Source organism: Blastomyces dermatitidis (assembly GCF_000003525.1).
Source record: "Blastomyces dermatitidis ER-3 genomic scaffold supercont1.3, whole genome shotgun sequence".
Taxonomy (NCBI): Eukaryota; Fungi; Ascomycota; class Eurotiomycetes; order Onygenales; family Ajellomycetaceae; genus Blastomyces; species Blastomyces dermatitidis.
The window spans coordinates 2,482,628-2,496,362 of record NW_025544776.1 but is presented as its reverse complement, the minus strand read 5'-3'; the positions used below and the strand labels follow the sequence as shown (position 1 = coordinate 2,496,362).

At 46.7% G+C, this 13,735-nt stretch overlaps 4 protein-coding genes across 6 annotated transcripts; 2 read left to right on the top strand and 2 right to left on the bottom strand.

Annotated features, from left to right (window-relative positions):
- Positions 1–240: 240 nt before the first annotated feature.
- On the bottom strand, positions 241–1,776 carry BDCG_02959 (RNA polymerase II mediator complex subunit Srb5). Its single transcript, XM_045418551.1, has 2 exons — positions 864–1,776; positions 241–783 (listed from the first exon to the last, which is right to left on the bottom strand). Exons 1-2 carry the CDS (start codon positions 1,466–1,468, stop codon positions 444–446), a joined length of 945 nt encoding a protein of 314 aa, XP_045275090.1. The 5' UTR covers positions 1,469–1,776; the 3' UTR covers positions 241–443.
- A 1,516-nt stretch (positions 1,777–3,292) lies between these two features.
- On the top strand, positions 3,293–3,792 carry BDCG_02958 (uncharacterized protein; the record flags this gene model as incomplete). The annotated part of the gene is made up of 2 exons (XM_045418550.1): positions 3,293–3,374; positions 3,494–3,792. The coding sequence occupies 2 exons, from the start codon at positions 3,293–3,295 to the stop codon at positions 3,790–3,792; spliced, it is 381 nt and encodes a 126-aa protein (XP_045275089.1).
- Positions 3,793–4,754: 962 nt separating this feature from the next.
- Positions 4,755–7,236, top strand: BDCG_02957 (uncharacterized protein; the record flags this gene model as incomplete). Its single annotated transcript, XM_045418549.1, has 7 exons — positions 4,755–4,922; positions 5,361–5,458; positions 5,682–5,694; positions 5,757–5,820; positions 5,899–6,236; positions 6,355–6,399; positions 6,466–7,236. The coding sequence occupies 7 exons, from the start codon at positions 4,755–4,757 to the stop codon at positions 7,234–7,236; spliced, it is 1,497 nt and encodes a 498-aa protein (XP_045275088.1).
- Positions 7,237–8,144: 908 nt separating this feature from the next.
- Positions 8,145–13,349, bottom strand: BDCG_02956 (G-protein signaling regulator). Of its 3 annotated transcripts, none has more exons than XM_045418548.1 (3): positions 13,152–13,349; positions 11,314–12,992; positions 8,149–10,874 (listed from the first exon to the last, which is right to left on the bottom strand). In XM_045418548.1, the coding sequence occupies exon 3, from the start codon at positions 10,252–10,254 to the stop codon at positions 9,211–9,213; it is 1,044 nt and encodes a 347-aa protein (XP_045280244.1). In that variant the 5' UTR covers positions 10,255–10,874; positions 11,314–12,992; positions 13,152–13,349; the 3' UTR covers positions 8,149–9,210. The 3 variants fall into 3 exon arrangements, with proteins under 3 accessions (XP_045275087.1, XP_045280244.1, XP_045280243.1); XM_045418547.1 differs by having other exon boundaries at positions 10,935–12,985; positions 13,152–13,323; XM_045418546.1 differs by having other exon boundaries at positions 8,145–10,874; positions 10,935–13,349.
- Positions 13,350–13,735: the final 386 nt, after the last annotated feature.

The following is a 13,735-nucleotide window of genomic DNA, read 5'->3' as shown; positions in this document are numbered from 1 at the left end:
TCAGTAGTTATTCATAGAAGGGCCTCATAACCTGTTAGAGAATAATGTTATTATCTGTAACCTATCTAGGGTGAAACTATATATAAGTTGGGTGGCACGTGATTAGGGTAGATGTAGTAATCATCAACAATTACTTCCAGGTGGTTGGCTGCTGGTTGCCTACGCTTGGGAACAGCGCATGGAGGGTTGAAGAATGTACAGATCATAGGCATCAGTCATGAATAAATTATGGCTAGTAACAGTAATATCAACGCTAAATTTTGAGGTGTACATTTCGGCGGCGCTCAATGGAGCTATCCATTCGCGAAAACCATCTCGATCACTGCAACCCGCTTGAAGATCCCAAGAAGTTAAACATCAGCCAGCTCGCCTCCTCCACAGATTCCATGAGAGCATAAAGGGAAAAAATGCTTTCTTTTTCTTTCTTTTTCTTCCCTTTTCTGTTATTTCACTCTGGTATCAAGAGAAAGTCGATCTTCAGGCTCCAGCTTCACGACAGACTTCAAATGTTCCTTCAATCCCAATAGTCGCTGAGAATTCGCTTTCAACATGTCTGGATTCCCGCTGTCCTGAACCGTAATAGAGGCCTGTAGGACATATGCACCGCTCGTGTCTAGCAGCACCATTTTATCTAAGGGAGGAAGATATTCAGTTGGCGTCAGCGTTTTCGGGCCACCACCACCGCCATCAGCACTTGGTGGGAATGTTAGCACACGGTGCAGAAATAATACAGTGTCGTCCAAAACAAATGTATGGCCTTCAACAACATATTCAGAGACGTAGCTAAAGTGAACAAGTTAGCGCTCAGCCTGGCGGAGATATAAATGTAAATATAGGGGGGAAGGGGTAGAGGGGGAACGCACTCAAACCCCCAAGCAGTCATCTCAGGAAGGATATTGCCAGAAGGGAGATTCGCAGTCCCTACAAACCGAGACGTGACGCCAGATCTGGCTCCGGCCTCTGGTGTATCTTTAAACTCCAATCTCCATGATTGATTCGCCGCTACATAACCCTTACTCACGGCAGCGGTAGCAGCTCCATGATTCATTGGCGTCGATGACCACAATGATCCCTGGCCTTGCTGAGTACCGTCTCCGCCCGCACCCGTACCTTGGGTGACAACATCTGATCGCAAAGAAGCAGAGGAAGAAGGCAATGATGATGATGAAGAAGAAGAAGAAGAAGAAGCTGGCATGGAGCCAAAGTCTCGTTCTTGCACATTGCCCACGACCTGGATATAGTACAGGCCTCCATTCAGGAGCTTATTCAGCCTCTGTGTTTCGGGAGCTTGCACGTCCTGGCTTCCACCCGGGCGTGTTTTAATGAAGCCTGGTTTTCTGTATGCTTTGAAAACTAGACGTCTCTCAAAGGTGCGGGTCGGCTGCATTGCAGTGAGCCCGGAGAGCTGTTGCAGCAAATCATGATGTTGCTTCGCTGGGACGGGAGAGAAGAGCAGTAGTTCATGCATGTGATATCGACGTGTACTTCCCCCAAAGATTTTTGCTCGTGGGTTTATTCTATATGTATTATTATTATGGTGCTGTTGTGATGGAGACGTCGAGTCCTAAGGCAAAGGGTGGAAGGGCTCTGTTCCGGTATGATATGAGCTAGGTAATCAATAGGAAGACTGTGTGTTGGCGGCGGCTGGGCAGACGAAGCGGAGAATATCGGACACGAGAAAATAAGCTGAATGATTGACGGCAGAGAACAAAACCTTGTGTGAATTAACTAACTAACTAGTTGCGTATCATTATTGTTCACATATCTCTCGTCAACTAAATTTTGTGTCTGTCAAGTGGACCCGGAGTGTTGGTGATTACTACATCTACCCTAATCACGTGCCACCCAACTTATCCATTAGTTTCACCTTAGGTAGATTACACGTATACAACAACGTTATCCTCTAACACGGAGTATCATCACGTGATTTACTCGCGGACGGTACCGAGCCGGAGGGTCTTTTTATGCCGTGTTTATTTACATCTACCAGAAGGAATAATAATAATAATAGGGATAATCATGGATGGTTTAGTAGAAAGACTTCTAATTACAGCAACCATGGATGTATGCATCTGGCCCTATGGAAAAGTTACCCAATGAAATACCAAAGAAGCTCGACGTTTCTTGGCGATCACGCAAGCTTGGATGGGCAACGGGGATGTAACTGGAAGTTTTAAGCGCATGAAGGATACCAGCGGGTTAAAAAATAGCATTTTGTGGCATCCCCGCTGCGCGCCGTGCAGTGGAGTACTTATCCATGCAGCCCTCTGAGCGTAATTGGTGTTCCAGCCAGTTGGAGCTATCCAGACGAACATGGGGATCGGTGGCGGGATTAGTTACATTATTGACTTTTTTTAGCACCACTCCCGGACTATGGAACAAGGATTTGAAGCTGATAACTTCAAGAAGAGGCATGTAAATATTTTGCGAGAATGGCACCGGATGGAGTCTTTGTACCAGGAGAATGGCCAGGGTTGATGAAGTAATTCCAGCAAATTTTGTGACGACGACGACGACAGACGACGACTTGATCAGGCCATGGATGATGCTGGCACCACCGGATAGAATCAGTGCCGTAGACACGTGCATTAGTATTAGCTCCAACAAGATGCCGACATCTGGGGGGATGGGGAAGATAATAAGCTACAGACATACTCCGTACTCTGTTCAGAGTATTTTCGCTGTTGATATGGCGGGGCAGAAAGTCGGCTCGGAAAGTTCGGCGTTGGGCCTTGGAGGTTTGGTTGGCATAGCTGGTTTGCAGCCTGTGATTCGCGAAATCGGGGGGTGAGAGCTTCCACCTCGGCGGTGTGATCGTGAGGGCAAGCAAGCCTAGCTAGCTCGCAAAGATTGCCGCCGTCGGGGCCACGGGCTGCAGAGCACGAGAATTGACGGAACGCTAGCTTATCTCTGCCCCCTATATCGGGTGCTGATTATTCATTGCGGTGGTCGCGATTATTAACGAAAACACCACTAACTAACTACCAGCAACCAGAACCACCAACCCTCGCCTGTCTCGCCTGTCTCTTCGTCTCTCTCTTTCTCCGTCTCTCTCTTTTACCTCTCTTCCCTTCTCCCTCTTCTCTCCCCGCAGACAACCAATTCCACAGCTGGCAGAAGAGACAGAGATCAAGAGAGTGGTCAATCGGACATATTATATCTTTTCCCATCTCCCGTCAATATCTGCCAGCTAGTTCCGTCCAGCCATCCTCCGTCGTTGAAAATCCGCCCAGCCCTGATCGAAGCATCCATCAAGTTACCACTCAATCCTCTCAACTTCAGCTAACTTACCATGCGTGCTTCATCCCTTCTGCAGCAAGCAGCCGCTGCCAGAGCTCCGCTGATAAAGTTCATTGGAAAACGCTCTGTTCCCAGTATGTTCTCCGCCCGAAGAAGGAAGCAGACGGAGGAGATCAAAGCCCGCTCCTCCGACGTCGAAACTTGGAAAAAGAGGAAGAAAGAAGAAAGAAACTAACCTGGGTGCTCTCACTAGAATCCATTGACCGCTCTCCCCGCGTTCATCCCGCCTCCCCTACTCCCGAACTACCCGAATCGTTCGTGAAATACAGAGCCAAGGCCCAGCAGCATGGCCCGCTGAACCACTCGGCTCAAACGAACGGAATCTACGGCGGTGCCATTGGAGGCCAACCGGGTGCATCTCTTGGGCCCGTGGAGCCCAAAAAGGGCGAATACTTCGACCGAAACGAGCTGCCTGAAAGATTCAGACGCCTGACCTGGTCGCAGGAAGAAATTGATGCTGTCGAGACCGGCGGCGCTAGCTTGTTTGCATGAATGTATGGAGCTACAACGGATGATATATTATTATTATTGTCTTTCCTATATATGAATGCTACTAGGACACTCGCGGTTCCTCTGGCCGTCCCAGAGGCGCTAGAAGACCGCGAGCATCATCCCACTAGGCTGGTCCTCGGCATTGGGCAGTCGACAATGTCGCCGTCCTCGATACCCGCTATATCACATCTCTCTTCTCATCCTCATCGAGTCGCCGCTGTTGTATCACCAATTTTCGCTGGTATGGGTATTGCAAGTTGGTTTTTCTCGCGGTATCATAGGTTATGGGGAGCATGGAATAATACGACTCAGTTCTTCTTCTTGCTACTGCTGCTATCTTGTCATTTACCGAGGGGCGTTGTTGGTCTGTTTGTCATCAAATATCACAATTTTGTCAATATTTTCTTCGGGATGTTAAGGGACCAATTCTGTTATGAACACTGTTTTGGTAGGCCAGGTTCTTCTCTCCTGCAATTACATTCCTTGTCAGATAAGGTGTACAGTACTATCTGCTCAGCCATTATTACAACTACTGTTTCCTTTAAACCTACTATTGTTACTCCTTCGAATATTTATTCCGGGATGACCACAAGCAAGTAGCAGACGGACGTAGCTTGCCTCTAGAGGGGGGCAAAAAAGAAAACAGAAGAAAAGAAGCGACCAGGGAAAACCTTCTCCCGCACCACCAATTCGACATCATTGAACCGGCCTATCCTATGCAGCCCTAGCAAGCTCGGAAGCACAGCTTCAGCAAATGACCGTCGCAGAAAAATAGTCAATCCCCCCCAACCTCTCCGAATCCAGAATCTCAACATCGACCTCAACAATAAGTGATTTGCGCAAAGTTGAACACCAAGCACCACACCCTCCCTTTCTCTAGCACCTCCCCCTCCCTTAGACCCCCACAAATAACTTGCATCCAATCACACAAAACTCATGTTAAACCAATCAAGAAAACCACAATGCCACCCGTCCACGGCGGCGCGATAACGGTGAGGGAGACGAATGAAATCGGCGCAACAACAGCGACATACATCTACTCTACAACACCGGAGCCAATCCAACTGCCCACCCCGGGTTCTTCTGAGAATGACAGTATTCGCCGTGAAAGGCGGAGAGTAGATATTGTTGTAGGTTTATATATATACTTTGTCTTTTTCCAACTTACAGAGTTATCGTTTGTTTTCTTTCTTCCACTTTCTATTTCGAACGTGTACTGTGCTGGAAATGTCCCGAGTATGCATCTGATATGCATACGTCCATTGTTTCGCATGCATTTCCGCTTCGGACTATATCTATCCATGAGAACATTAGGCCCTGCGTAATGCCCTGCATCCTTTCCCCACACCAAAATTGCTCTAACTAACCCTCTTCCTCCCGCAATCATTGTGGCGGTCTGGCCTGTGTCCGGGGCCGTAAGATACTTACATCCATACCAAGATATCCATCACATCCCAGCGCCCAGTTAGGAAATATCTAACCTCACCACCAGAGCCGCATGCCTCTCCTCTCATCTCATCTCTTACCATATCACTTGCTAACCTTTATATATCTATCTAACCCCTTAGCCGCCTTCACGAAAGGAATCATTGTCTTCTCTCACGTCGCTGTTGAATGTTTTTCTACCGGTGGGATACCCACATAGTGTCAGCGATGACTATCTAGAGTGAGCTGCTGTTGCCCTTTCTTCTTTACAGCCACGTTCAAAGCTCCTTGTTTCTTTTCCTGTTTCGTTTTGTTTGGCGGTCTCGTGTTTTACAAAGGAGCGAGTAGTTGTCCCCCTATTTTCACTCGACGGAATGACCTATCTCCATTTTGTCTCTTGTTTCTCACATGCTGTTGGAGGCCGAAGCTGACTAGTTCCACCTATGAACATCTACCTTCTCAAGGTATCAAATATATGTATGTGTGCGACCACTATCATGTTATAAAAATGACTCAGATCTGACCACATAGCTGTACAGGATTCCCTGCAAGCGTTCTCAAGCTCGATTGCTGGACTATTGGCATCCCGGGCTGTATTACAAGGTATTGTTCCTCTCGAGGTACACGATCCATCAAAATATCAAAATATCAAAAACTAATATTTCCGTCAATTTTTATTAGGCGTTGGAGTAGGAGATGCATCCGCATCCCCGACAGTAGCCTTGCTACATAGCGTCCTGCATGACAGCATGGGCAGGATAGCAACAATACTCTTCGCCCATCGTCTTGGGACGTCTCTCGAGCCCGAATGCAAGATGTATAGGCTTGCTGCTGACGTTCTCAATGACTCAGCGATGGTCTTTGATTGCCTCTCGCCAGCGTTTCCGAAGCACCTGAGAATTGTGGTTTTGGCTTGCTCGAGTGTTTTGAGAGCGCTGTGTGGGGTGGCTGCTGGGAGTTCAAAGGCGAGTTTGAGTAGCCATTTTGCGAGATGGGGGAATTTGGGGGAATTGAATGCTGTGAGTTGTTTCCAGCGTGCTAATTCTATTCTTCTGGGGGAATACATACGGGGAAATATGGGCCTGTCCCGTTTACGGTTCCTCCTACATTTGTTCTAGTGCTAACGAAAAGTTCCAGAAAGATTCAAGCCAAGAAACAGTAATATCGCTCTTAGGAATGCTGGTAAGTAGATAGCCCATACAACTAAGGTCATTGATTGCTCCTTATAGCTAATTGGCACGATTACAGTGCGGAAGCCTCGTTGTCTCACGCGTCTCCACCCCCTTTGCAACATGGGCAACTCTCTTATTTCTCCTCCTAGTCCATCTGTCGACAAACTACGCCGCAGTGCGCTCAGTTAACATGACCACTTTGAACCGCCAACGAGCCAACATCGTCTTCTCAACTCTCTTCGAAGACGGCCGCGTTCTCACGCCAAAACAAGCATCCAAATGCGAAAGGATATTCGAGCGCGATGGGGTTCTCCGCTGGAAAGCATCCGCAGCGACCCTGGGGTCCTGTCGGATAGGTGTTTCTTTCCAGGAGCTACTGTGTGGTTCTCGGGGCCGAGTAAATTCCATTCGTGACATCAACATTGATATCCGGAGGCTTCTGCATCTGTTTCGAGAGGAGGAATACATCCTGTGGTTCAACTCCAGCGATAAAGGGGGAACTATCGTCTTGAAGAATAGTGTGACACCTCTATCACAGCTCAAGGCCTGGAGTCATGCCCTGATGGTTGCGAAGCGCATGGCGGACCTGAGAGAAGGGGCTGGTAGTTTGTCTGGGAAGGAAGGCAATGGAGAAAAATCTTCACGGCGAGACCAGCAGAGGAATAAGGATGATTCTATCGCCAACCTAACCGACCCAGATACCATATTCTCGATTCTTGAGTCCACGCTCCATAGCCATTCTACAAGCTTCAACGGCCAGGTAGCAATGTTAAAAGATGCTGGATGGGACGTTGACACTCCCTCCCTGGAAACCAGGCCAGCCAGGAGGTTTCAGATCGTGGAGTGAAAGTATACTTCAATTCTTTTTTTCTTCCTGGAACCTGTCTCGTGCGATCTAATTGTCTCCTATCTCATATACGTGATTTTTCTCAAGTGTCTCGATGATGACATCGTTTTTCCGGGGTTCAGACCAACATGGCCACCTCATCTCGATGAGATGACAGGGATCATCATGTTTCTAGAGGCCATCGTGTTCTCACCCCCAGCGCACGTCTGGAAATAAATACACTGAACTTAAAAATACAGATACCATTCCAATATTTATGAAGGTTATGAGAAGAAAAAATGGGTTCCATCGATGAGAAAACTGAACCTCCACTGTTTACAAAAAGCCCCCAACCGAATGTCATAAATCCCTAATTGTCCAGGGACCTTCACACTTCACATGATATAATATCCCACAACTCCACCACTACTACCACCACCCACGTCCTCGTATTAATAATAACATCATTCCCGCCAGAGACAAGACCAGACCAGACCAGACCAGGCAGCTACAAAGGCAACCACGCACCCCACAGGGCGCAAACCTTCCAAGGAAGACCCTTTAAACTGGCCGAATAATCATTCGTTCATCGTTCATCGTTCATGGAAAGAAACATTTGATAACCAACCCCACCCCGGAAGATTCCGCTTGGAGTGTCAATTAAAGCCAGAATTGGAGACAAAAAAAAAAAAAAAAAGCCGAACCCAGCCTCTATCAAAATCGAAGCCCGCCATCAAGATTTGCAAAGAGGCGCTGAACTGGGGGTGTGCAGTTTCAATGTGTGATGTGTATATGCTGTGTTCATCTCCCCAGGAAATTTTGTAAACTGCGGGAAGTAAGCATGATTGTTGTCTGTGCTTGCTTGCTTGAAATTAATTTGAAAGTTCTTCTTCTACCTATCTATGTAAGTACTCTCCTAAGAAGCTTTTGGTCTTTTCATCATTCTTAAATTTTAATAATTTTCTTTTGTTGATTTATTTTATTTTGATTATTATTTTGTTTCTCCTACCCCCCTCTATCTCGCTTTCTTTGCATGAGTTCTCAAGTTTGAGAGAGCAAGAAGGGGCCAGAATAGCAGGTATATATATAATGTAGAATCAAAAGGAAATAATCACCTCAATGATATCGAAATAAACCGTAATAAAATAATAGTTGTTCATGAAAAGTAGTTAACACTGTTCGAAACAAAAAGGAGGAGGAAATTGAATATCTATTCTAACTTTCGTGACATCTGAAAGCACAATCGGAAAAACAACAACAAAAAAGCAAAAATAGAAGAAGATTGGGAGAATGAGAGATATAGAAAGAAAATAGAAAGAAAATACTCAGGTATTTCATTAAACCTAGGTAGATTCAGCCCAAAGTCACAGGCCTTACCCACCACATACAGGTTAGATAGGTTAGATACGAGGAGAAAACTGAATATAGGTTCAAGTTGAGACTGTAGAAGGGCAAGGGGGGAAAAAATGTAAGAATGAAATTCGCATGCTATAAAATTACCATTAATGCAAGTAATGGGTATACATGCCACACAAACACGCATACACACAAAACTAAAAATAAAAAATAAAAATAAAACCGGGAAGAACGGGAGAAAGAAAAACCGGCCGTGTTTAAAATGCAATAGAACCAAAAAAGAAAAACTAGATATGCGGAATATGGGGGAGGAAGAAAATGGCTGATAACATGCTGATGAGGAAGCCACACTGGCACATACACGCGTAGAGAAATTGTTTTGGGGGTTGGGGGAGAGTATTGTCGAGATAAGTGCAGAGATGAGGTGAAGGTATAGTTGGCGTGTCTGTGTCTGTAGGTGTGGATGAAGTTATGTCGTGAGGTGAGAGGCTAGGGGCCTGGGAGAATGCTTCATGAATGCTTCATATGCAACGCTCATATATGTCGGGTAGTGGTGGTCATGGTAGTAGTAATATCATCCAAAATGAAAAGGGGAGACGTGGGATCGAGCAAGAAAGGGCTGGATACTACTCCAATAATCTATTCCTCTTCAGGCGCAGGGAACCGGCCATCCCTCGACCCGGGGCCGCCCCCTGGCCTCTTTTTCCAACCAAGTTTCAAACCCATCTTCTTCCAAGCATTTTCCGGTCTTGTCTTGGAGCTTTGTCCCTGTCCGTGCCCCTGGTCGCCATAATGCAAACCCATATCGCTGAATGGTGGCGTGGTTGGCGGAGTCATCGGTTCACCAGCACCAGGGCTGGATGTCATGCTTCCGGAATCATCAGTGAGGTTGGTGGATCCGGAGTCACCGCTGGTGGTTGGGGAATGGGTCTGGCCCGAACTTCGAGATTCTGACGACCAGCCCGCCGACGTGTGGGACTGTAGGGCGTACCCTGCCATGGGCGAACGTGGCGAGGCAAATGACGATTGAGGTGAGAGTTTCCGGCGCATGGAAGTATGGCGGCCCATTTGGGAATCATCCTGTGCCGTTGATTCGTCGAAGGGTGAATATGACGACGATATTGGAGGTGGACTTTGGCTTTTAAGGAAAGGAATGAATATGGACTCTTCCATTAGATCTCGCATACGTTTGACAGCGGAATCTAGTGTTTCTGGTCGAGGCGGTGTGGGAGAGTTAGAATGGTTCAGGAGGTCGTCTCTGACCTCACTTGATACGTTGATCTCGCGTGGTGATGCGGGAACGATGTATGCTGTTAATATCCTCTGGAAGAGCATACGGAGATGTTGCGTTCGAGTAGGGTCTGCATAATACGTGTCGCGATATCGCTTCGCTTCCATGGTGAATTCTAGTGTCTCTAAACAGTGGTTCTGGGAAAGGAAAGCCATGAAGGCAGAGAGTGTGTAGGGAGGTGGTGAGGTGCCGGCTAATACATCATCCAGGGTAGGTCGAGCACCGGAGTGAGGGATAGCAAGACTGAGCGGCCTGGAACCCGACTGCCAGCGTTCCATCGTGTTATCGTCGTCCGAGTCGCAATCCGAGTAATCAGGGGACTGTTGAGGTGTAGAGTCAGGAGTGAGGGACCGGAATAAGAGGGCAGAGTATCGCGAGGTGCCCGCAATCATTGCGCCCAGTGGACAACAGAGCCCAGTCTGCTTCCAATTCCTTCGAGCCTGTTTCCGGCCTCTTTTCCCCGCTAGGCTTCCAACCCTTGTTTCCAGCCCTTCTGCTGTTGTCGCCGTTGTTGTTGGTGCTGCTACGAGCTGAGACGTTTTGTTTAGTCTGCGCAACGGTGCGTTCAACGCCAACACTACCCCGTCGTCCCAGGAGTGCTTGACAACCTTCCTTGACGAATCCAAGATTAGGGTACCTTTCTTCTTCTACTTCTTTTTCTTCTTCTTCTCCTTTGTTTTTATTTTCCTGCTCTATTCTATCCCCAAGGGTACCTAGTCGAGGCTGGCAGACCCAGGGAACCAAGCAGCCGGGGGGATCTTTGGAGTCCTTTATTTTGTTGTAGGTACACCAATACAAATGGGGAAAGATACCCGGTTAACAACCACTGAATTTGCGTGGATATCCAGGAACAAATTAACTCCGTCGAAGATAAGGAAGGTTAAGGATTATCCAACGGAACGCTCATGAACGCACGCACACACACAAGGCCAACAGCACACAAGGTCAACCCAGTGTTGGTTCTTCGAGCTGAATGGCAGACTGAAATTGTCGTCGAGGAGGGCAGAAACGACTGATATTTATATTAGATTAGAATGCATTAATTATCCTGCGCCTTGAACAGGGAAATTACCAAGAGAAAGAAGATGGCAATAGTAGTTGGGACAGCACACTGGGTGGTGATGGTATGAATTAAATAATAGACGACGTCCACAGGGTACAGAAACTGTGTGGGGAAGAGAGAGAGAGAGAGAGAGAGAGAGAGAGAGTGTGTGTGTGTGTGTGAAGAGAAAGCCAAACAGTTGGCGTACAGAGTAAATAGAGGAGAGAGAGAGGGAGAGAGAAAGAAAGAAGACGAGAAGGAAAAGAAGATAAGGATATATGTATGTCTCTGTGTGGGTGAGGAGGAGAAGGAAAGAAGAAGTAGTTGAGTAGAAGTAGAAGAAGAAGAAGAAGAAGAAGAAGAAGAAGAAGAGGAAGAAGAGGGAGAGGAAGAGTCCTGAGTAACTTACAAGATAGTCTGCTGCAACACATCACATCAAACCGCGTTGTTCTTCCTGTTCCTGCTCTCTCTCTCTCTCTCTCTTTTCTTCTTCTCCTCGTCTTGTTCTCGCTGCTGGCAGTTGGTTTCCCTGCTACTGTTGGTTGGCGTGGACAGGGATCCATACCGAGTATTACAGGGGTTCGGTAATTATTTTCTTCTAGAATATTACTCCGTCACACCGTACGGAGTACCCCGTATCGTCAAGGCGCCGATCTCGTCCGCCGATTACGTATGGCCTGCGTAACGATGCTCTGGTCGGCGGTCCCTTGCCAAATTCTCCTGACTCAATCACCCAGTATCTTATCATTACCGTGTACGTATTTAATCTGTACATGTACTGTACGTATCTATAGGTGTGTATCCCATACAGCAAACGGCCCCTGGCATGTTTCGCCTTTCGATTCGGTAATGTACTGTACCAAAATATCAGACCGAACCTTAGAGATGGGAAAGATAGATTCACTCCACCCCGGGTTCGTTCCCATCTCATCCATGGAAAATTCGTGGTTCCCTGCCGGCAGTCGAGCCGCAAAAACAACCTTGGGACAGGAAAAAAAAGAAAGAAAGAAAGAAAGAAAAAAAAAGTCAAGCCGTGCTCCAGCAACCCAAAAGGCCAGTTGCTCGAGTTTCTCTCCCGCGTGGCGGCGGGCTTTATGCTTGCCAAGGAAATCTTGTATCTTCCCCTTCCCATCTAAAAGTCACCCACACTAATCACGTCATACACCTCATCTGTACCTAGCATCGCCGCACTAATCTACTCAAATGCAAAAGTCTGACTAGGGTGTATAATTTTAGAGGCGTAGTTCGACTGGAAGTTGTAATGTACCGCCGCGAAGAGAAAAAATAAAACCGTACGCCCCGCGTGGCGACAGCCAGGTCTTCCAGAACAACTACCTTTATCCGACAAATCGCAAGAATAGGGGATAAGATAGAAAGGGCGATTGAAATGGCGAATCGCCGCTTTTCATCATGACATGCAGGTTGTTAGACTCATAAAACCTCTTGGGCAGACAACGCACTGCCTAGGCTGATGGGGCAAAGGGGTAGTTGATCTCTGCAAGTATCCAATCACTAATAAAAAATGATATCCATTTGAACAAACTTTCAATTGATATTCCAACAATTAAATACATGCCTCAACCTCCAAATAATGTTTCTATCCCAGGCAAATACGAAATCTGCTGAAAATTGTGAGAAAAATAAAACCTTATATAAAATACTAGGAGAAATACCAGAACAATACCAAGGTAAGCCCGTCAACACGGAGAAAAGAAAACAGAAAACCCTTGGAAATTACTGCCATGGTCCAGTGCCCAGAAAGAGGGCTGAACAATGACAGTACCAGGCAAATACAAGAGATCCACGATTAGCGCAAGGTCTATCTGCAAACCAAGCGGGGGGTTTTGCCCGCCACTTTGGTGTCGTTGGTTGTTTGTGTTGACGCCCCCCTCGCCGCTTTCTTCGCTGGTTCTGCGGTGTTCTTTTTAAGTGGGGAGGAACCCAGTTAGCCAGTTAGCTGCCCACAATCTCTAGTATTTACCGCCCGTCGCGTCGGGGAGGATGGTCTCTGGGTCTCTGAGTCTCTGAGGGGTCTGTGGCGTGCAGGCTGTACGCAGTAGGCGGTAGGGTAGGGGGGTTGACTGAAGCCTAATCGTCGATAAGTTGAACAACTACCGACAAGCCAAGAACAAGGCAATAATACAAGCGCCAGACTAACTGATCACCATGAATCACGGAGACACACATATGGAGAACTGTACTGGGAATTTTGATGATTACGGGATCAATAGCTGGAGATTATCTTACAAGAAGCTTTTTGCGACACTCATGCCAGATCATATCAATCTAGGTTATCCTCAAGGATTATTTGGCGAGTCAGCAAAAAATCATCACGTCACCCTCGTCATCGGCCTTTCAATTGTCAAACCAGGTAGAAAGAGAGAAGAAGAAAGGAAAAAAAAAAAAAAAAAAAAAAAAAAAAAAAAAAAAAAAAAAAAAAAAAAAAAAAAGAGTGGGGTGTGTATCCGCAAGGCACTCCTCTCATTAAATGAGCCGACTAGTTTCGGGGCCTGATCAGGTGGTCAATCAAAAAGTTCGCAAAAAGCAAAAACTCCACCGTTCCCCCCAACCACTCAAAATGGAGCAAAAAAAAAAAAAAAAAGAAAAGAAAAAAAAAAAAAAAGAAAAAAAAAAAAGAAAGAAAGAAGAAAGAAACCCGATAAGTTTTAGCCTCTTTGCCTAGAACTTGCTTTTGCCTTTCAACCTCTCACGCCGAACATCCATGACATGACGGACGGGGGGATCTGGCCCCTCCTCCCTCCCTCGTGAATAGCTGATTTATTTACTCTATATACTACTAACTATTTCCGTACGTGCATGTATGAGCGTTG